A 24,337-nucleotide genomic window follows, 5' to 3' on the forward strand; every position below is an offset into this window, starting at 1 on the left:
GGTGGGTGGGTCAAGTACCCGCGACAGGCAAGGGCCCAAAACGTATTGAGGAGACATCAAAATGACCTATCACAACACAACCTGCTTTTGCAAGGGGGGCAACCTTGGTTTTTGGCCCCGGGCTCGGCGGCTAACTAGGGAAACCTACCGAACCCACACATTTCTAAAAACTAGACACCCGGGGGAGTCCACCAAGGTATGGCTTGCGTGGGTCCTCCAACATTTCCCTACCCAGAATCCCCTGCAAACCTCAAATTTTGTTGAAAAAATAAACATTTTCTCACTAGGCCTACCCACACCAGTGAGGTACTATTTTTCTCAGAAGACTTCGGGGAACGCAGGGTGGGTAGAATTTTGTGGATCCACGCAGATTTCAGAACTTTCCACCACAGAAATATGAGGAAAATGTGTTTTGTTTTTTACAAATCTTTAGGTTTGCAAGGAATTCTGGGTAACAGAACCTGGTGAGAGCCTGCCAATTTACCCAATCCAGGATTCCTCAGGGTGTCTAGTTTTCAAAAATGTATAGGTTTTCTCGGTTTCCCTAGGTGCTGGCAGAGTTAGGGTTCAAAATCGACGGCGAAGCACTTTGCAAAAAAAGGGTCAGTTTTCACTGTGAAAATGTGGTGTGTCCACGTTGCGTTTTGGGCTGTTTCCTGTCGCGGGAAGTAGGATTTACCCACACAAGTGAGGTACCATTTTTCTTGGAACACTTTGGGAAATGCGGGGTGGGTGGAATTTTGTGGATCTATGCAGATTCCAGAACTTTCCACCACAGAAATGTGAGGAAAATGTGTTTTTTTTTACAGATTTTTAGGTTTACAGGGGATTCTGGGTAACAGAACCTGTTGAGAGCCAGTTATGTCACCCCATCCTGGAATCCCCTGGGTGTCTAGTGTTAAAAAATGTATAGGTTTGCTAGGGTTCCCTAGGTGCTGGCAGAGTTAGGGTTCAAAATCTACAGCTAGGCACTTTGAAAAAAGGGTCCGTTTTCATTGTGAAAATGTGGTGTGTCCACATTGCGTTTTGGGCCGTTTCCTGTCACGGGCTCTTATCCTACCCACACAAGTGAGGCACCATTTTTCTCGTAAGACTTTGGGGAACGCGGGTCAGGTGGAATGTTGTGGATCCATGTCGATTCCAGAACTTTCCACCACAGAAATGTGAGGAAAATGTTTTTCTTTTATACATTTTTATGTTTGCAAGGGATTCTGGGTAATAGAACGTGGTGGGAGCCTGTCAAGTCACACCATCATGGATTTTTCCTGGGTGTCTAGTTTTAAAAAATGTATAGGTTTTCTAGGTTTCCCTAGGTGCCGGCAGAGCTAGGGTTCAAAATCTACAGCTAGGCACTTTGCAAAAAAAGGGTCCGTTTTCACTGTGAAAATGTGGTGTGTCCATGTTGCGTTTTGGGCTGTTTCCTGTCGCGGAAGCTAGACCTACCCACACAAGTGAGGTACCATTTTTCTCGGAAGACTTTGGGAAACGCGGGGGTGGAATATTGTGGATCTACACAGATTCCAGAACTTTCCACCACAGAAATGTGAGTAAAATGTGTTTTTTGGACAAATTCTTAGGTGTGCAAGGGATTCTGGGTAACAGAACCAGGTGAAAGCCGGTCAAGTCACCCCCTCCTGGATTCCCCTGGGTGTCTAGTTTTAAAAAATGTATAGGATTTCTAGGTTTCCCTAGGTGCCGGCAGAGCTAGGGTTCAAAATCTACAGCTAGGCACTTTGCAAAAAAAGGGTTCATTTTCACTGTGAAAATGTGGTGTGTCCACATTGCGTATTGGGTTGTTTCCTGTTGCGGGCACTAGGCCTAGCCACACAAGTGAGGTACCATTTGTATCGGGAGACTTAGGGTAACACAGAATTGTAGAGCAACTGTTATTACCTATTGACTTTCAAAGCATTTCTGCCTTCCAAATGAAAGACAATGTGTGAAAAAGAAGTCATTTTGAAAAATGACCTATAGTTCTCATACTAGTATGGGCACTCACAGTTTCGGAAATGTGAAAATATCTACTGTTTCTAAACTCTATATTCTGTTCCAAATTCAGAAATGCAGAGGAGTTCTCATACCAATTTTTCCATGTATATATTTTCCCAAATGAATCGCTATATACCCCGTACATAATAAAAAAACATTGCAAGACACTTCTGTTATTGGCTCTGGGTTCGTCGGGTTCTTGGTAAACCTACAAGTGCTATATATCCCCACAACCAAAAAGGTCCAGCGGATAGAACGGTATATTGCTTTCAAACAGCTGTCATATTTAGAAGAAGTTACATGTGAAAACGTCACACAAATAGCTGTTTTTTTCAACTAATTTTCAATTTTTCCTATATTCAATGGTTTGTTTCTATAAAGAAACCTTGAAGGATCTACACAAATGACCCCTTTATGAATTCAAAATGTTGTCTAATTTAATAAAATGTATAGCTTTCCAGGATCCATTATTGCTTTCATACCCATTTCTACCATTAACTGGATGGAGGGTGAAAGCACAAAAAATAGCAAAAATAGGCTATGTCCAAGAAAAATGGCAAAAATGGGGAAAATATTTTGGTTTTCTGACAAAAGTCTGCTTGTTCCTGAAAGCTAAGACGATGGTGATTTCATCACCACAACCCCTTTTTTGATACCATTTGCAGGGAAAAAAACAGACGCTTTCATCTGTAGCCCGTTTTTCCCATTTTTCAAAACAAAAACAAAATTGAGCTGTACTTTGGCTAATTTCTGGGTCCCCTCCAGGGGAATCTACAAACCCTGGGTACCTTTAGAATCCCCATGATGTTGGAAGAAAAGGACGCAAATTTGGCGTGAATACCTTATGTGGTCAAAAGGTTACAGGGACCTATGCACGAACTACCCCAAACAGCAAAATAAAGGCTTAGCACGGGGGGAGGGAAGGCCTAGCAGCGAAGGGGTTAAAGAATCATCTGTGCATAGTACAACCTTGGATTGCAAGATCTCTGTCACAGGCAGATGCTGATCTAACCACACTTCTTCTGGAGTAGGCCTAATCTTGCCACCTAGTTATGCACTATCTGGAGCCCTCTGGGACTCTGTGTACATCACATTGGGTTAGTCCTATCTAGCTACTCCTAGCTAGTGAGTTCCACAAAATGGTGCATAGAGCTCAAGGATTGCACGGAGGTATGGAGGCTCCCAAGAATTACAATGAGGATTGTATGTGAAATGCATGTTGCATCTGAGCACAGATCATCCCAGCATAACATTATGGACATACACGCTTGAAGTGATTTGGAAATCTTTGACTATTTTAAATTTGATTTAATTAGCATAATGGTAATACAGAGGTGTGATCCCGAAATTGTGTTAGTACAAATTGTCTTTCGGTGCTTCTAACGTGGTAAAAGCAGAGCAGCAGTTTTTAAGGTGGTAATTAAAACATATCTAATAGATAGAGGTTTTCTGAATTGACCATGCATTGTCGCACAAATATATTAAATGCAGATATTATCCTCTAGCTAGTTGTTCTTTACAATCATTTAAGAGCATTGCTTGCTTCTGTCTCAGGCCCCCAATGGCTGGTGGTTGTGGTTAACCCACAATTATGCCTGCTGGTGTAGTGAGTGTGAACTCACCCACTGCATATCATAAATGATAAGAAGCTCTAGCCGCCATCTTTTGTTGACAGCTCAAAATTGGTGCAACATTGTGAACGATAGCAGCGAATGACACTGGAAAGCAAGTGTATTTATTTGTGATGGTACCTATTGCTGTCTAACCAAATCTTTCTATTTCTTTTAGATCACAGAAAAGAAGAAAAATGCTTATAATAAAACTTTTTTGGCTGGCGACTATGGTATTCCAAGGTATGGTGGCATACTTGTGTTTAACACTTATCACTTTATATATATTTTTTTCTTTCCATATGACTCTTTCTACCAAAAGGCAGATCCAAAGTACCTTATCTATAAGGAGGCGACTGAAAGCCTCAAAGCACTGCATTAATCGTCTATAGGCAGATTCCTATTAATACCATCCAAGCAAAGCTGGAATAAGTAAGAGCAGCTCCTGACACATGCTTTGCTCTCATTAGAGATCTTCAGAGAGTTCTAGCTTTGCCCAGGCACAAGGGGGCATCCAGTCTAGGATAAAACAAATCACCTGCAAGCTTAGAGTGCTGCAAGCTTAGAGTGCCGCAGGCTTAGAGTGCTGCAGGCTTAGAGTGCTGCAGGCTTAGAGGGCTGCAGGCTTAGAGTGCTGCAGGCTTAGAGTGCTGCAGGCTTAGAGTGCTGCAAGCTTAGAGTGCTGCAAGCTTAGAGTGCTGCAGGCTTAGAGTGCTGCAAGCTTAGAGTGCTGCAGGCTTAGAGTGCTGCAAGCTTAGAGTGCTGCAGGCTTAGAGTGCTGTAAGCTTAGAGTGCTGCGAGCTTAGAGTGCTGCGAGCTTAGAGTGCTGCAGGCTTAGAGTGCTGCGAGCTTAGAGTGCTGCAGGCTTAGAGTGCTGCGAGCTTAGAGTGCTGCAGGCTTAGAGTGCTGCAGGCTTAGAGTGCTGCAAGCTTAGAGTGCTGCAGGCTTAGAGTGCTGCAGGCTTAGAGTGCTGCAGGCTTAGAGTGCTGCAAGCTTAGAGTGCTGCAGGCTTAGAGTGCTGCAAGCTTAGAGTGCTGCAGGCTTAGAGTGCTGCAAACTTAGAGTGCTGCAGGCTTAGAGTGCTGCAGGCTTAAGAGTGCTGCAAGATTAGAGTGCTGCAAGCTTAGAGTGCTGCAAGCTTAGAGTGCTGCAGGCTTAGAGTGCTGCAACCTTAGAGTGCTGCAGCCTTAAGAGTGCTGCAAGCTTAGAGTGCTGCAAGCTTAGAGTGCTGCAGGCTTAGAGTGCTGCAAGCTTAGAGTGCTACAGGCTTAAGAGTGCTGCAGGCTTAGAGTGCTGCAAGCTTAGAGTGCTGCATAAATGATGGCACGCTAACTTGTTTCATGCGTTTATGGCCCTAGATTGCTGGTATTTGGAATCTATTATCAGTGAGAGTCTACCAACTAATTTCTCTCTATACGTGTTTATTCCTTAAACATGGAATTCATTGAGAAACACCAATTAGCACATATGACGTTTAGGAAAGTCCGTGGTACAATGCAGCAAAAAGTATTCACATAACATAAAAATCAAACACCCAATGACTTCACAGCTTGGCCTCACATCCCCCACATATGAAATTCAAAACATGACAAAGGGGTGACAGATGGCCTTCGGACACTACAGACAAAGCTTCAGTGTGCACTTGCCAAGCCCAAGCCATCATAATATGTTTAGGGTTACCTCTGACAGTAAATACGTCAACTTTAATGTATACCTGGAAGCCACGAGGCCTAGTTATAAATGGTTAGGAGTAAAACACAGAAGATATGCTAACTTGGATATTATAGTAGTAACATGGATGTTATGCAAATGTACATGTTTCAGTAGTAACAAGGATGTTATGCAAATGTACATGTTTCAATAGTAACAAGGATGGTATGCAAATAGACATGTTTCAGTAGTAACAAGGATGTTATGCAAATGTACATGTTTCAATAGTAACATGGATGTTATGCAAATGTACATGTTTCAGTAGTAAGAAGGATGTCATGCAAATGGACATGTTTCAGTAGTAACAAGGAAGTTATGATAATTCACGTTTCAGAAGTGACAAGGGCACTAAACTGGCACTCAGGCTGTGCATTTGAAGAGCCTGTCAGGTCTTAAAAAGCCTACTTTGCATCCTAGACTTTGAATAGAATTGATTGTTCATTCTGGCAACATTTGGCTACTTAGAGGAAATCTTACAGGCCTCAAACATATCTGACTGACTGCTCATAGTGGCAGGAAAGATAGACTGGCATCAAGTGCTTTCACCTCTTTACTTCACCCAAGTGGAAAGTAAAATCCTTTGCCTCAGTGTCCCTTGGAACTTGTGGAAAGTCTGCAGGTCTGTAACCTTTGAGAGGCAGTTTCTAGTGATTCGGTTCTGATCTCTTCAGTGTTTGTTTATTTTTCTTGTGCTGAGAAAGAATCAATTTGCTTTATTGTTCCAAGCACGAAAATGCCATGCTCAAGGTTGCCAAATGTGTTCATTTTAGTGTTTACATTTGTGTTTACTTTGGGTAGAGTTCGCTGACTTGTTTTACCAACAACACAATGTATGCATTATTGCAGGCCTGGCTGACTCTCCATGACATGCCACTGAAGAGTTGGCAGGGCTGGGAGCACCAGTCTCAAATATGCCTCATGGCTTCATGTCAGACTGCAGACTCGTAGCCGGGATTAATTTATTAGCAAAGCATACTTCACTTCTTAAAACTCTGGAGCCTACGCTCAGAAAGGAAAAAAGGAAAATTACCTCTCTCATCAGACTGTGTGCTACTGGCTAAAAATCTCAGACTGGCTGAAGGTGTCACTCATGACATAGGGCAATTTGGCAGCATTAAGACGCCAGTAATGACCATCTCCGAGTGTCACTCATCACACCTCAGCACTGCCACTGAAAGGATAGCAGGACTGAGGAATAGACAGTCTCATGCAAAGATAAATTGTAAACGGCCGGTCTGACTGGGTAATTGTCAGTCACATGGGAGAAGTGCTTCAGAAAGGCTTGTAGGTCTGGTTCAGTGTCAGTTATATGCAGGGCCACTGGAATTATGCGGCAGGCGAGGTTCAAATTATGCGGTAGGGTTGAGTCAATTATGCCGCAAAAAAAGCGGCATAATGCAGCACATTTTGTAAAAGTATTGCTTAATTATCTTGTTCTTTTTACACTTGTTAACACTGTCTGGGCATTGGGTCATTAGTACCAGTTTAATACCCAAGTATAGCAATAAGCAACAGAAAGTTGACCAGTCAACCGTTGCAAAAGGCCTTACCCTGTACAGCAACACGTTCCGCTGTGTTTTTTGTAACTTTTGTACTGTTTGAGATAGAAACAACATTTTGTTTTGTTAAAATCTGCAGATTATGCAGCAGATGATGGATTATGTGGAAAATGCGGCAAATCTATAATCATGCGAAATTCGCTGCGGCCACAGAATCCATCATTCCAGTGCCCCTGGTCATATGCCACTGAAAGATCAGTAGAACTGTACATTCAGGATCACCTTTGAAAGGCTGCCTGGGTTGAGGCATATCAGTCATAAATCAGTCTGCATCTGAAAGGGAATTAAGTGGGGGCATAGTCTGGCAAGTTCCATACACCCTCATATATCTGACTGACTTTACCCCAGTACTACCACATCACAGCACTTACATAATGTAAACATGAAAACACTTCACAGGAGTATCAGTAGAGCACGCATTCACATTAAGGGATCTTTTAGTGCTATTGACAGAGTACTGGTGTTTATTGTTACTCAACTCAAAAGTACTCATTTTATCAACCTCGGAATGGTGAATGGCTGAGGGGGCACTGACATTTAAACCTCTGACTATGGTGTCAGATACACCCTCCTGCAATTGATGCATTAGTCCACTGAGCCAACACCGCTGACTTAATGGAGATGAACTGAGGTAATGCAATTATTTTGATACTCGTTTTATTTCTAAAGAAAATGAGGCCAAGTGAAGACCTGGTGGGTCTAGTAAGCTATGTTTAGTTATTCAACCTGTAAATCTAGTAGCAATTTGTTGTTTTTCATAACATGACTTATGGCTTTATTACGACTACGCCCGTCCATTGGACTACCATAGTTGTGGTGACGGTCCGTGGACGGACAGACTGGCGGTCCACCCGCCATATTTCAACGTTGGCGGTTAGACCACCACAGAACCACCGCTACCGCCAGGGATCTGCAATCCCTGGTGGTCTTGCAGCGGTGTGAGGCTGGTAATATAGTGGTGGTGCCGCTGCGGCACCGCTAAGCATATTACTTGTTTCCTCACCGCCAAAGTTTTCATGGTGGTGAAATGGCCATAAAAAGTGTGGTGGTGAGGAAACTAAGGAGGTCCTACAGGGGCCCTTGTTGCCTCTGCACCAGGAAATGCATGAATGGGGCGCATGGTGTGCTTCCCTGTATGCATGCACCCCCAGTTCCTGCAGGGAATGGACTTAACACACCATGCCCTGCAGGAACATGCAATGGTGTGCCCATTGGAGTACCTTGCTATGGCTCACATATGAGCCTTAGCATGGCACCGTCGTAGGCCAGCTGCCACAGGACGGCCCGACCTCGATTCCAGTCAGAATCTGGTGGGCTGTCACGATATGGTTTGGCAGTCTTGTAGCAGGGCCATGGCGTGGTGGTCCGCTCCAACACCACCAAAGTCATAATAAGGCCCTTAGTACAAATGTCACATAAATAATTTTAAAAACTATGGTTGGCATTCAGCTTTTCATTCACTTTGTCCCAAGCCCAGATCTCTGATAAAAGGTGTGGAGTACCACATAATTAATACTCGGCTTGTAGGCAAAGAGGCTCATTGGCTTAATGGTCGCTGTGGTAGGCTCACCTAGACATGGAAATACAATTCTATGAGCTGCCTCTAACCACTAACACTATAAATATCAGATTTGTGTGAAAAGGAAGAAAGAAGAATCTTACACTGGGAACATCCAAATACATCAGCTTTTTCACTACCATGTCAAAATAAAGAAACCTTAAGTAATGTCCTGTGATGAGGGTTTTGGCAAAGACAACTGGCACCTCTCTCCGCTAGGGAAACAAATGATAGGTGAGCAGTTTAGACATGTTTCTCTTTTATTTAGAGATATCTTTATCTAATTTTAATGGACAGACGTAAGAGATGGCTTAGGAAGCCCACACAGATATACAAGACTTAGGGTCTGATTACGAGTTTGGCGGTCCATGGGACAGCTGAACCCATGGTAGAGGTGTGGTGGCGATCGTGGACCACCGCCCCAGTGGTCCGACTGCCACATTACTAGAGCGGTGGTCAGACCGTGAGGGGACTGCTGCAACCGCTGTGGATCAGCGATCCCCGGCACTGGCGCAGCAGTCCTGAGGCTGAAATATGCTTGGCGGTGTCGCTGAAGAAAAGCTAAGCATATTACAAGTTTCCTCCCCGCCTCACTTTTCACGGCGGTGAGCACGCTGTGAAAAGTGAGGCGACGAGAAAACAAACGATGCCCTCTGGGCCTGGGGATATATATGCAAGGGGCCCATGTTGTGCCCCCTGTGTGCAAGCAACCTGTATTTGCTGCTGGAACTGCATAAAGGTACACACCTCTGCAAAGTGGCTATCAGTGCAGGGTGTTGTGTTGCTTACGTGTATCTCTAGTGACAAAAGCCAGTCCATTTTTCCACAACACTTTTGTCTATTGTAGGTTTGCTAGTTACTACAATATGAAAGTCATGATGAGTTTATAACATGCCACATTGTTTTGACATAGGGCCTGTTTTGCACAAAGATGGGCACAACATGTGCCCCCGGTGTGCATGCACCCCCAGTTCCAACACGGCATGGACTTCAAAGTCCATTCCGTGCTGGATCTTCCTTTGACGTCTTTATTACGGTGCCTATTTTATATGACTAAAAAAGTAATAATACAGCGGCAGTTCTCACACTGGTTTGGCGGTGCGGAGGCAGTCCCGCCGCTTCACCATCAGACTCACAATCGGGCCTTTACTATTCCCACTCCAGTGGGTGCAACAGCAGGGAAAGTGTTGGATTCAGGAGGGGTAAACTTCACTAATCCACTCCAGTCTGTACAAAAGTAGGGAAAGCATTAGACTCAGGAGGGGTAAAAGTTACTATTGCCACTCTGGACTGTGCAACAGTAGGTAAAGAGTTGGACTCTAAAGGGATAACATTTACTATTCCCACTCCAGTCTGTGCAACAGTAGGGAAATCATTGAGTTCAGGAGGGGTAAAAGTTACTATTCCCATTCTGGACTGTGCAACAGTAGGGAAAGCGTTGAACTCAGAGGGGTAAAATGTACTATTCCCACTCCAGTCTGTGCAACAGTAGGGAAAGCATTGAACTCAGAGGGGTAAAATTTACTATTCCCACCCCAGTCCGTGCAAAAGTAGGGAAAGCGTTGGACCTAGAAGGGGTCAAATTTACTATTCCTACTCCAGTCGGTGCAACAGTAGGGAAAGCGATGGACTCAGGAGGGGCAGCGTTTTCTATTCCTACTCCAGTCTGTTCTACAGTAGGGAAAGTGCTTCACTTTAAACACATACCATATTTTAATACAAGTATTGATTTCTTAAAATTAAAAAACTATTAACATAAAATTAAATATATACTTTAAAGAAAACTATTACATTTTTTAAACAATCATACATCTTGAAAATAATTATTATGAAAAAATATAATTTAATAATCATTTCTTTAGACTCACACACTATACTGCCACATACCTAGCATCCCACATTTAACACATATCTGAAATAAAAGATTAAAACACAATTAACATAAGTAATAATAAAATAATAATAATAATAATAATAATAAATAAATAATGATTTGTTAATTAATTATTACTTAAATAACTTCCCACCCTACCCCCTAAAACTCCAACATCCCACTCCCAAAATATAACTTAAAACATATAACTACACAATTGACTAAATGAATGATCAACTTAAAAAATGAATGATGTACTATTAGTACATTATTACTTAATTAATGTCTCACCCAATAACCCTACAAACACAATAACCCGCACCTAAAACATAACATTAAATATATAATAACGACACTCTACCTAATTATCAATTAAATAATTAATAATAAATCAATAATTAATTATAAGTAAATTATTACTTAATTAACTTCCCACTCTATACCCCTACAAACCCACCGACACACACCTAAATGTAACATAAAAAATAATGATTACAAAATGTAAATAATAGCTAACAATTAAATAATTAATCATAAATAAATAAATAATAATGTATTATTTAAATAACTTCCCACCCAATAACCCTACAAACCCAACATCCCACAACTAAAATATAACTTAAAATAATTTAAATAACACAATTTATATAATCCTCAAATAAATAATTATTATTAATTGAAAAATAATAATTAATTAATTCTACTTGATTAACTTCCCACCCTGTACCCCTACAAGCTTCACAACCCACTCCAACACTATAAATTACTATTTTACAATTCAATTAAAAATATAAATAACTTAAGATTACAAACTGTATTTAAAAACTTTAACAGCTATTATACAAACAATATAAAACATTTCTTTTTTTTTGTGTTGAAATTTTTTATTGAATTTTACAATAAAATACATGGTAATAAGAAAGATAAGAAAACAACAATACATTATTAAGAAATACTTGAGAAATACTATAAAAATGAAAAAATAACATTGGATATATAGCATATGTTGGTGGATACAAACATAGATATGAAATATATAAATAGGCATATTGTAAATAGATAATTAAATAAATAAATATATAAATAGTGAGAATTGATATGAATAAGGTATTGATAAAGCATATATTATTAATTGATTGAATATGAATAGATCAAATATAAATATAAGACAGAGACTGTGCATAAGAACATCACAATAATAAAAGCGAAATAAGTTGTCGTAGAAAATGTAAGGGAAGGAAAGAGGAAAAGAAGAAGGTAGAAAGAAAATAATAAAAAAAAAGAAAAGAGGAATAATGTGAAAAAGATGGAGCCAGAGTACGAAGAAGAAAGGAAAATAGGAACAGAGTGAAGGGAAAAATAGTAGAAAAAGAATATGAGAGGGTGAAAGTGTACAAAAATGTAAAACAATGAATTAGTCTGCTTAACTAGATGCATCAGAAGGGACGGAGGAATTAACAGTGTTATCAATATCATCAGTTTTTGCTTTTAGAAAAGGTGACCAGGTGTGGAGAAACATATCAGCTTGATCCTGAAGGTTATAGATCATTCGTTCATGTGAAGCCGTTTTTTTGCAGCTAACCATTCTTCCTGTGATGGTGGGTATGATGACTTCCAGTGTCGTAAAATACAAATTTTAGCTTTACCCAAAGGAGGGTGGAAGAGACGGAATTGTGATTTAGAAAGTTTTGGAGAGTGACGTAGATAATGTAAAAGAATGTTAATAGGTGTGAATGGTAAGTGTAAGGGCATTGTAGAATGTAAGGTTTTACCAATATAAGACCAAAAAGGTTTTATTTTTGGACACTCACAAATAATATGTCACAACTAGAACATCTCCATGTGGAAGTAAACCAGCTTTACGCAGTTTAACCGGTGACCAATGCCAGTCATGGAGAATATTAAACAGACAAAATGTAAGTCTAGCTTCACAGAATCCTTTATGTAGACCCTCCAGTATCTGATCCCATTCAGCAGCTGAATAAGAGATTGATAACCGGGATTGCCATTTAAGTTGAAGAGTATGAGAAAGGGTTTGTGAAAACAGTTGAAGCGTAAAGGTTTTATAAAGTCCAGAGGTCACTGCTTTATGCTTCCCCCATATAGTTAAGTAGAACAATATTGGAGATGTTTGAAGCAGCCAAGGGGGTGCCCCTAAATATTTTTCAAACATTGTTGGAGTTGAAGGTTTTTTAGAACAATGCTGTATAGGAAGATTAAATTCCTCCCTTAATTGTGAGAAGGGTTTAAAGTCACCATTATGAAGAAGCTGATCTGGAGAATGGATGCCCGCTGTTTGCCACAAAGGCCAAGATAATGTACGACCATTAATACGTATACCTGAGTTATTCCACAAGGGAGCCTTGACATGAATACGTGAGTTTAAATCTAATAAACGTTGTCCTCTTTGTCAGGATTTATGCATAGCTGACAAAATCGGATTTTTGGGATCAGAACGACAAGTACCGCTTCCATACAGAAGAAAAAGACCTGAATTCATGGATAAAAGATGGCGCACTATGTGAATCCATTGCGGAATATCTTTGATTCCTGGTACAAAATAAGAAAATTGAGAGATGTGCCATGCACGGGAATAGTGTTCTATGGATGGGAGACTCATTCCGCCATATAATTGACGAGCTTTTAGTTTTGCAATTGCAAGGCGTGGCCTAGCTGAATTCCATATAAAGGTCTTAATATTAGAATCTATTGATCGAAGTGTCGAAAAAAGGGATCTGAAGAGGAAGCATACCTAAAATATAAATAAAACGCGGAAGAGTGACCATTTTAATAGCTTGGACTCTGCCCCAAAGGGACAGCCCCAAAGTCCTCCATTTGTTAAAGTCACGTTGCATTTGAGAAAGCAGTGGAGCCAAATTGTCTGTTATCATGCTATCTAAGCCCATATTAACTAAAATTCCTAGATATTTAAGGCGTGAAGATTGTCAATGAAAAGGGAAACCGTATACAGCTGCTTTTGTGGTTCCATCATAAATGGGTAATGCCTCACTCATGTCCCAATTAATCTTATAACCTGAAAAGGAAGAGAAGTTATCAATAATTTGAAGTAGGGACGGAAGAGATCAGGGCAGATTTGTAAGAGTAAGAAGGATATCATCTGCATATAAGTAAATTTTAGAATGTCCAATTGGAAGGGGAACACATGTGATTTCAAAAGATTGGCGGATAGTGGAAGATAGTGGCTCCATTGATTAAAGAAAAAGAAGGTGGGATAAAGGGCAACCGTGGCGCGTTCCCCTCCGAATCAAAAATGTATCAGATAGAAAACCACCGCAATTCACTTGGGCAGAAGGATTGTTATATAATAACTGTACTTTGGTTATAAATTGTTCACCTAACCCAAAGCGTTGCATTACTGTAAAGAGGTAGTCCCATTCAATGCGATTGAACGCTTTTTCTGCGTCAAGTGAGAGAGCTAATGCATCCTCTGATAGATGTTTGGCAGGCCACAATGTATGAGCTAATGTACGGAGATGATTCCGAGAAGAGCGTCCCGGGACAAAGCCCACCTGAGTGTAATGTATTAGGGAAGGTAAGACTTTACGGAGGTGGGACGCTAGTATGCTGGCCAATATTTTGATATCACAGTTTAATAGCGATATGGGACGTAACTACTGAATAGCAAAGGATCTTTACCAGGCTTGGGTAGCACAGCGATAACTGCCTTGTTAGAAAGAGGACCCAATGAAGATTCACTATCTGCCTCCTGAAATGCAGCATGTAAAGTATCAATAATATTGTGTCCTGTCCATCAGTAGAATTCAGCAGGGAATCCATCTTCCCCAGGAGCTTTGTGGTATGGCAGGGCAGAAATGGCTTTGGAAATCTCGTCCCTGGGATTTCACCTTCAAGTAGTGCTCTACCCTCATCAGAGAGGCGGGCAAGTGTCACACCTGCGAGATAGTAAGACATCTTATCCAGATCTATTTGGTTGCCTGGAGTATAAAGGGATTGGTAGAAAGATGCAAATTCATTGACAATCTCTTGAGGTCTCGAGAGTATGTCACCTTGTGCTGATCAAATAGCCGGAATGGCCATGTCAGCCTCCCTCTGACGCAGTTGTGCAGCTAACAATATCCCTGCCTTTTCTCCCTGTTCGTAATGTCGCCCCTTCCTTCTCTGCAGAGCATATTCAGCTTTTGAATTAAAAAGGCTATTTAAAGCCATACGTGCTTGCTACAATGATTTACGATTCTGCAAGGTTGGGGTTATTGTGTATAGGTGAGAATAAGATTGAATGTCGCGTTCTAGCTCTATTTGCTGGGCAGGATTCTCCTTCTTAGTGAGTGCTGCATCACGCATTAGCTGACCCCTTACAGAGCCCTGATTAATCGAGAGATAGTCTTGGAGATGTGATTGTAGTGAAGTTTACCCTTGGGAGTTCTAAGCCGTTGTATGTTAAAATGCCGTGGTTTGCGCCCTGGCCGAGATAACCCTAGTTAAAGAGACAAGAGGACAGGGGAGTGATCAGACAGAGCTGCTTCTAATATGCGAGACTCCGTGACCAATTGAGTCACTTAATGTGATGTCAAAAAGTAATCTAAGCGAGAGAATGTGCCATGAGTAGGAGAAAAGAATGTGTACTCTGTATCTGTTGGGTGACTAAGACGCCAGTGATCAACTAATCCTTTGTCTGAAATCATATCTTCTAGGATAGCTCTGTCCGTCGCATTTCCTTTATCTAATGGACCAGTTTTATCTAGAATTGGGTCACGTACCACATTCCAATCCCCACCAATGAGATATTGTGAAGCATCAATCTCTGTTAGTAGACGGTTCAACTGGAGAAAGAATGATTTTTCAGTTCCTGTCAGTACGTAAACTGATCCAAGGCAGATGAAAGAATTCCCAATACGTAATTTAGCAAATACATATCGGCCATCAGGATCTGACCATATTTTGGAGATCGTGACTGGGAGAGACTTCCGAATAAGAATTGCAACTTCACATTTGCGGATAGGATTAGTATCTGTGGGATCACCTTTTCGAATGCTGCTGTGGATGACCTTTTCCACCCAGTCCCTGCAGAGTTTATCAGATTCTAGTGTATCTAAATGAGTCTCTTGTAATCATGCCACATCTATGTGTTTGGATTGGAGATAAGAAAGAACCTTCTTCCTTTTAATGTAGTGAGTGAGGCCATGTAATGGTGCATAGAGGATGAGTACTCGTCATAGTGAAGCAATTACAAAATGGGTTAGCAGCTCAAGATTCAATATACTTTTCAAAATAAGGAGAGCAATACATTAGGGAGAATACGATAAGAGGGATAAAAGGTAGAATAAGAAAAGAGTGCTCTGGCTTACCACGGAAAAACCAGTATTTTGGTGTTAGGGAAACAACCAAGAATATAAGAGAAATAGTCTAGATAAATAATATAGTGTGCTGGGAGGAGGAAAGGAAACGAAAAGAAACTATCAAAGTAACTTGTTAAATAATAAGATTTAGTAGGAGAAAATTACAAAGAAACGATATCAGAAATAGGAAAGATAAACAGAAAAAAAGTCTGAAAATGGAAAGTGAAACAGAAAACAAGAAATTTTTAAACTTTAGCCGCAGGTCTGGGCTCACTAGAGCACCACCATGGGTGGGAACCTCATCCAGAGGGTTGAGACTTGATAAGGACTGTATAGGAAAATAAAGTAAAGATCTAAAGCGCGAAGTGCGCAATAAGAAGATGTAAAGAGCCAATCGTGTATTAGAAAGACTGTTGAAAGGAAGAGATAAAGGCTGACTGAATACATAAATGTACATATTGAAATATATATTAGTTCAACACTACCTAAATATAATCCATAATATAGAACAAATTACTAAATATTGCCAGCTTGTAAAACAGTATATTGAACAGTAATTCTATAGATATTAAAAATTGATCAGAAAAAAGTAAATACAAATATAAATATAAGTAGCATTGGGGAGGATGGGAATGGGCATCTGTAAAAGGGGAAGAGAAACGCTGATAGAATATATAAGTAAACATTAGAAAGATATATGAATTCATTAATGTAAAAGTACTTAATATTGAACATTTGACTACTAATTTATAGCATAAATAAGATACAACAAGTAATCCCATTGCAGCACAGACAAAGCGATTCGCGACATGGGCGCACCACTGGTCCCTCACAGATGCCTGGTGCAATCGGAACCCCACCACCAGACTCTGGTCGTTCCACTCAGTGCCATATGACCTCAGAGTGCGCTTAGACAGTTTCCTTTGCTATCCTGCCTCTCATTTCAGATACGGACTACCTGGGCAGAACCATATCGGACCATGACGCTCACACACTCATGTTCCGACGGCGCCCACCACACTTCCCTGTCCCTGCTTGGCGCCTTCCCAGGGACTGTCTCGACGACCTGGTTCTGCAACAAACTCAGGCGGACCACATCCGCCAGTACTTCCAAGAGAACACTGATACAGCCACCACACGTACGACAGAGTGGGACGCCTTTAAGGTACTTATACGGGGCACATGTATTCAGCACATCACGGGATTCCGTCAAGTCTTGGAGCGAGACATCAAAAGCGCAGAGCAAACACTGGCCGCCCTTACAAAAGAGACTGACCCAGACAAAGGCACGCCGGCCCAACTTCCTGCTGTCAAAATAGCATATGAAGAGGCGTTAGCAAGCTTGCGCCGGTATAACTTTGACCCATGCTCACAAAGAAGGTGACAGGGCGGGCATGTTATTGGCGTAGCTCGTCAAGCAAGATTCGACCCTCCCGCCAATCACGGCCATTCACAGTACTTGAGATATTCTATTATACTCCCAAGATTCCATCCTGCGTGCCTTTCAAGATCATTACACATTACTATATGCTAGCCCTGCTCAAATACCAGTGGGGGCCCTCTCCCATTTCCTGAATCGACACCAGCTACCCCAGATAGACCGCGACACCCGCCGAGACCTTGATGACCCCATCCGAGTGCCGGAAATCAGACACGCCATGAAGGCGTTAGCTACCCGGAAGACCCCTGGTTTAGACGGCCTCCCACTAGAATTTTACCGCACCTTGGCATCCCAATTGGTCCCCCAACTAGAGAGGCAGCTCCGAGCGGCCCTTGGAGAGGGCGCCTTACCCCAATCCATGTGCGAATCAGTTATAGTGTCCCTTCTCAAACCAGACAGGGATCCCCACCATCTGGGCTCTTATCGGCCCATAGCCTTATTACCTGCAGAGTATAAAATCTACAGAAAAATCCTGGCGGATAGATACGCCACTATCCTTCCGCAACTGATCCACCCGGATCAAAATGGATTCGTGCCCGGCAGAAACACCTCTTACAATATCCGGCGGCTGTTCCACGTACAGGACCAGATCCGTGACCGCTTCCCTCATGCGGCGTGTCTGGTCCTGGATCTGGAAAAAGCCTTTGATACCCTCTCATGGGCATATTTATTTTGGGTCTTACAACATACGGGAATAGGACCCCGCCTCCAGGCATATACTAGGGTCATATACTCCACGCCCACCTCCAGAGTGCGAATAGGCCCCCTTATCTCCGCCCCCTTTTCGGTCCGCCGCAGTACCTGGCAGGGCTGCCCACTCTCCCCCCTACTTTTCGCCATGGCAATGGAGCCTTTGGCAATCCACCTCCGTGCCGCGGGCGAGGAGTGGGGAATCCCTATCGCCAACTTCACCCATGCTGTGTCACTGTACGCCGATGATGTACTCATTTATGTCCGAGATATTGCAGCAGACCTCACCCCTATACTACACATTTTACAAGATTTTGAAGACGTGGCTGGACTTAGAGTCAACTGGTCTAAGTCCACTGTCTACCCCTAGGTACAGGCCATGCCCCAGTGCCGGCTGAGACTGGCCATTGTTGACCTCTCATGGAGCCCCCAGGCAGTACGTTACCTAGGAGTTCGACTAAATCATACGCCGCAGGGCATCTATGAAGGCAACTACCGTAAGCTGATGGCGGCATCAGATCATCCATACACTTTTGGAAAGATCTCTCACTGGCAGTCACAGGCAAGATAGCGGTCGCAAAATTTATCCTAGTCCCAAGACTCCTATATCTCTTTTTCAACCTTCCAGTGGTTCCCCCCGCTCGTTTTTCAGCGAACTAGATACCCTGCTAGGGACCCTCATCTGGGGCTCTGGACGTAGGCGTGTCGCCCTGGCAAAATTGCAGCTGCCTCTCGACCAAGGAGGGCTAGCTGCCCCATCCTTTGAGGCTTACTTCCTGGCCGCCCAATTACAATGGGTGTCCCGCTGGACAGCGGGCCGGGCGCAGAGATAACTGATCACTACGCCTGGACAACTTCAAACTCCCGCCATCCATCGCATGCTGCTACCAAGGGCTGCGCCGCCCCCGACCAAGCCACTCCAACTGATGACAGCGCGTGCCTGTCTCGTACACATCCACAGAATGCATCGTGCGGCGCCTCCGTACTCCCCTCTCCTGCGGTTGGTAGGGCTTCCCAAGGCCGCACACATTATACGGAGAGAATGCTGCACATATGGACTGAACACGCCCTGACGGACGCTGGGGCGCTATATTTTACCAGACATTTGAGGCACTCATGAATGACTTTGATCTCCCTAGGGACAGTTCCTGCTGCATAGGCAGCTCCTAGATGACTGCCTCAAACAATGGCACACAATTGATGTAGAACCCCCTACACACCCGGTCCTCCACGCAATTCTACAGATGGGCCCAGGGCGACACCTAGTCACCTGGATATACAAAGCCATACGATCCCTTAAGCAGCCCACTCTTGCACCCCTCAGGGAAAAATGGGAAACTGACTTTCGCAGGCCTTTACATGATAGGGAATGGATCAAAGCACTAGCATACACCAAGAAGGTATCCCGCAACTACCGCTTCAAAAACATACAATTGCATATCCTGCATCGGGCATACCTCACTCCCAAAAAACTCCAGAAGTATTTCCCCAATAGTTCCTTCGCCTGCCCTAGATGCCGGGAGCCCACTGCCTCATTTTTACACATGCTATGGGACTGTCCGTCCCTCCACAGCTACTGGCGTACCATCCATACTACCCTTAGAACGGTCACAGGACTACGAGACCTCTACACATGGGAGGTTAGTGCCCTTGGAATCTGTAAGCGCCACAAGCACATGAAAGTAGAAATGCGCTTTGCCTCCTTAGTGCTCCTCCTGGCCAAACGATGCATAACTATGCACTGGAAGGCACCAGAAGGCCCTCCCCTGGCGGCCTGGGTGGGTGCAGTCAAGAAATGGGGCACAGCGGAAGAGGGAATACTTTGAGGGGAGGAAGTCCAGGGAATTCGCAAACATCCAATCTCCATGCCCTGGGCCATGATACTCCACTCCTTTACACAAGATACGCTAACAGTGGCGGAAGCACGGAGGGGCGGTTCCCCCAGGGCCCTTATAGCCCCTGTGGATGCTCGGGAGGGTGTTCAACGGGCCCAATGGCCGCCAACGACCCATCACCACACCCTCCTACAGACAGCTCTAAGCGATGTCCCTCCTCCTCCCCTATCCGCACCGGCGCAACTCCAACATGATATCTCGCAATAGTGCAGCTTTCAGGCACTCATATACACGCGGTCGCAACATAAGACACAGTGCATCCTAGTTCTATACCCCAAGTTTGTTCACGGTTAGAATATGGCTGGCTCTCCACAACCCCTACGCGAACATGAGTGGGGGGACAATGCACCTCACATCCCCAGCACGGCGTAGAGTTCGTCCTACATGAACGTTAACTGTATATGGACACAGAACCCTAAGGGTCATCGCCCACCAACAGACTGAGCGAGAGGGCTCTACAACCTTCAAATGATATGCTCTTATGTCAAACTATGATGTACCCGTGCGAGATCGCTAATACGCCAATGCCATCGGCAGTGTAAAAATGTGATGTGTGTAATAATCTCAAATGCCAATAAAAATGTTTTACAAAAAAAAAAGATACAACAAGTAATAAATATGTTTGTATCAAGAATAATAAGATAGACTTGTTTTTAAAAGGTATAAACTTAGGTATAAGTATAAATATAAATATTATTAAATAGATAATGGAAAGGACAAAATGCATTAATACATAGAAATATTATCCAATATATAATAATAACATATTTAATATAGACTCATTAAAAGAGAAAAGATCAAGGCTAATAAGACGTGGGAGGATACATTAAAATCCCGATGGCTCTGAAACTGTAAAGAGGAGTAAATACATTGCATGTTAAAAATCATACAATAAATCAGAGCACTAAATATTAAATAGAATAAATTTTACGCAAGGCAAAATCTAACAATACTCTTCAATAAATGACGGACAATAAATAATCCTATAACCATTCTAAGTTGAGAAACAATTATGTGGATAAGACCAAAGAGGTAAACTCTAATGTGAAGAGCTAGAAAAGAGTTATCTAGAGAAGATAAGCTCCCAATCATATCTATAGTGAAATATAAATATTATGAGGGTCATTCTTCATCCGAAGCAGATTTTAAGGGAGATGTCTCCATGTAGATCTGTGTGAAGGTAGATACGGACTGAAGAGCAGAGATTTTGTCTTCATGGTTACGAATTGATCGTTCTACATCTCTGCCTCGAGGACGAATTTCACTGTTGCGTTGCTGTAAATCTGATGACTGTGGAGGATGTTGAGAATCAAGAGAAGACAGTTCAATAGGAGTATATTGTACGTCCATGTCCTGAATGCGTTGTTCATCTATAAAGTGTTGTAGATCTTCAGGATTGTAAAAGTCTTTGGATTCACCATTTTTGGTGATGCGAAAACGGGCAGGGTCAAACAAACCATATTTGATGTCCAATCTCCGCAACTGTGGCCTCATAGAAAGAAAAGCTTTTCTCCGTTCATTAGTTTCTCACAAAAAATCAGCTGCAATGTGGATTTCATGTCCAGTATATGAACATTGTGAGCATGCTGCCATTAATATTTTTCGTACTTGCTCATGCCTCAAGAAGCAAGCAATAAGAGGCCGTGGCCGAGAATCTGTGGCAGTGTGTGGAGCACCAATTCGATGAGCACGTTGGATTTCAAGCGGTGGACTGAAGGTGATGCCCAGAAGTTTAGGAAGAACATTGCATAGGAAGAGTTTGGCATTCTGACCTTCAATCTTTTCTGGAAAACCCAAAAACAGAGATTGTCTCATCTACTACGGACTTCTAAATGAACTAGCCTACTGCAAAGAAACAAGAGATCCTGATCCTTGTTTTGTGTGGAATGGAGTTTGGATTCTTCCACAGATAAGCATTGGTCTAGTTCGTCCGTCTTAGTGTTAAATTGTACAATCTCTGCTCAAATTGACTTGGTCTCAGCAGCGAGAGAAGAGATATTAATGTCCATATCTGTCAGACAACAACTGATAATTGATATCTCTTGTAAAATACGATCCATAGTTTTTCCTGTCATTGCAGAGGAGGTGGCTGAAGACGGATTAGACATTGATGAGGCGGGACCTTTCGTCGGAACACTTTGTGATTGTTTAAGAACTTCTGCAAAGAGAGGTTGCTTGGAAGTTTTGTGCTCACTTTAATGATTAGGCATTTGGAAATTAGCTGTCATATATTGATAGAATATTAATAGTAGTAGCACTAGTCCTCCTGACCAAATTATAATAGTGAATAAGTCTGACAGTATGTGTAGTTGAAAGAAGTCAGGAGAATAACATTAATGAAACATTGATATGTGACAAAATCAAAAAAAAAAACCTGTAAGTCACATGCAAGGATATTTATCTCATAAAAGCAAAAATAATGTGCCTTCACTTTGCAGAGACTAAGGGGTCGATTATAATGGTGGGTGGATCGCCACCGCCCGTATGGCGGCGGCGATCCACCCGCCATTATTCACCACCCGCCTCCCATTTCCCCCCGCCATATTAGGATCGCGGTGGGGACCACAGCGGACGCAAAGAACGTCTGCCAGTTTTCCGCCGGTCTAACAGGAGACCGGGCGGAAAAGGGGAATGATATGGTTGCGGTGTCTGCAAGATACCGCCATCCATATCAAGATGCAGGCGGTGAAGTGCCTTTCCATGCTGCATTGCCGCCATGGAAAGGCATGCAGAGTCTGCATGGGGGGCCCGTTGTGAGCCCCCAGGTTGTCGGGGGTGGGGAGTGCACATGGGGGGTACCAGTGGTACCCCCCTGCATTTGCTTGCACAACGTGGCAGGCACCGCACGGTGCCTGCCACGTTGTGCATGCAAATGCACAAATGCCTTTTTAAGATTGCGGCGGGTGCTGCTGAAAGCACCGCCCACCACAATGTCAAAAATCTGGGATGCGACCGCCAGTGTGGCGGGTGTATCCTAATTGGATTTGCCGGACCGCCGCACACATAGCGGGCGGTTCCATTTGCCGAAACGAAAGTCCGCCCGCCATCGTAATAGACCCCAAAGTGTCTGTCGGTATATTGCACATCAACTCAGAAGAAACCACACGAGAAGATAAAATGGGAGATGTGTCACAAATAGATGTTCTTATCAGTACAGTGCAGAAATAATAAGAGAAAATGGTCAGAAAAAGTCACCTCAGGACGAGAGTCAGTAGCATCAGACGTTAATGGAGCATTGCAGGTCACACCATGAGTAGTACATTTAATAAACAGTGCAGAAGAAGAATTTATTTAATGTTGTAGATTGAAGCTCCAAAGATGGCATGCACTCTGAGGGAAATGTTCCATGTTTAATAATTGCTGACAGAAGGTAGTTCGTGAAAGCTCCAGAGAGGCTTGTAGAAGCTGGCCATGAGCAACACAGTAATGTGCATATGGATTTATGAAAGGCCTTACCAGGATGTAGCGAGGAGCAAGAGCCAAAGAACGTGGCTTTTTCAGCTACGCGCTCAATGATAAGGGCCCCACATGAGGGTAGGAAAGCGTGCACCAGCTACGCAAGAGCCGGGGATTCGCCTGTCAGGACAGGCCGAGCGGGCGTCTCGTGAGGAAAATGCCGCGGCGGTGAATACGTGCACCTAGCGAGTACAGAGACTCGCAAAAATCATCCCAGCCGCTGTCGCCACATTCCGCTGAGTAGAAACGTCGGCGCCGAGGTCCTGGGCACGTTGAGGAGAGCGCCGCCTCCGTCCGAAGTTACACCAGTAGCGGAGCTCGGCGTTTAGGCAGCCATCTTCCTGCATGGTCAGACCACGTCCCAAAATGATATTTCTTACCTTTAAAAAAAAAAACGATATTTCTGCACATGATATTTCTGTATCACGATATTAGAAACTCAATATTTGTGTGTCTCAATATTTTTAGCTCGATACTTTGTCCAAAAGCTGTGAAATAAAAGCATTAACCCATCCGCCCTAAATAGGGTAGAAAGTGTAAAGCCCTTCCTCCAAAAGCCCATACTCCATTGGGCCATAGAAGGAAGTATTGCCTTGATGGAGCCAACAAGCGCTTTGTCGCCAGAATACTTATGGTCGGCCCATCTCTAAATGTGGTGGACAAACTTAGGGGCATATCAACAAGGGCTTTATCTCTGCTTTTTTGGCTTTAAAAGCCAAAAAAGCAGAGATAAAACTAGCACCCTTTCAACAACAGGGTGCTAACATGCAAATTGGCATGTTAGCACCCTTTTAGTCTACGCTTCCCCTTGCATCTCTAATGAGATGCAAAGGAGGCGTTCCAGAGTAAAATAATGGGAGAAATGTCGCTAAGCGACATTTCTCCTATTATCAAGAATATCGCTAACCCTGTTAGAGACAAAAAAAGCAGCGCTAACCTCGGTTAACGCTGCTTTTTTACGTCTGGTATTTTTCTGACTTTGCCATGATATCCTATGGAAGGAGGATATCATGGCTAAGTTTGTCTGTCCCTATCAACAAGCTCACGTTAGCCACTTAGCGTGAGGATTTATATCGCTATTGAGATAAGCGTTGCTAATAGCACGCTATCTCAGCGGTAAAAATCCACGCTAGCCGGCGATAATTATCCTAGCGCTAAGTGCGCTTAGCGATAATTATCGCCGGTTGTTGTTGATATGCCCCCAAGTGTTTGGCTGGCTGTTTATTTTGTCGCATTGT

The 24,337-nt window shown here is 43.0% G+C and overlaps 1 protein-coding gene across 2 annotated transcripts in view; it reads left to right on the forward strand.

Annotated features, from left to right (window-relative positions):
• SIGLEC1 (sialic acid binding Ig like lectin 1) overlaps nt 1–24,337 on the forward strand; it is a 284,641-nt gene that overhangs the window by 70,770 nt on the left and 189,534 nt on the right. For both annotated transcript variants that reach the window (XM_085642703.1, XM_085642704.1), the window contains exon 2: nt 3,778–3,842. In XM_085642703.1, coding sequence (XP_085498829.1) covers nt 3,797–3,842 — 46 coding nt within the window. In that variant the 5' untranslated portion in view covers nt 3,778–3,796. The remainder of the gene's footprint in view (nt 1–3,777; nt 3,843–24,337) is intronic.

The sequence above is a fragment of the Triturus cristatus genome, chromosome 2_2, assembly GCF_964204655.1.
Source record: "Triturus cristatus chromosome 2_2, aTriCri1.1, whole genome shotgun sequence".
Taxonomy (NCBI): domain Eukaryota; kingdom Metazoa; phylum Chordata; class Amphibia; order Caudata; family Salamandridae; genus Triturus; species Triturus cristatus.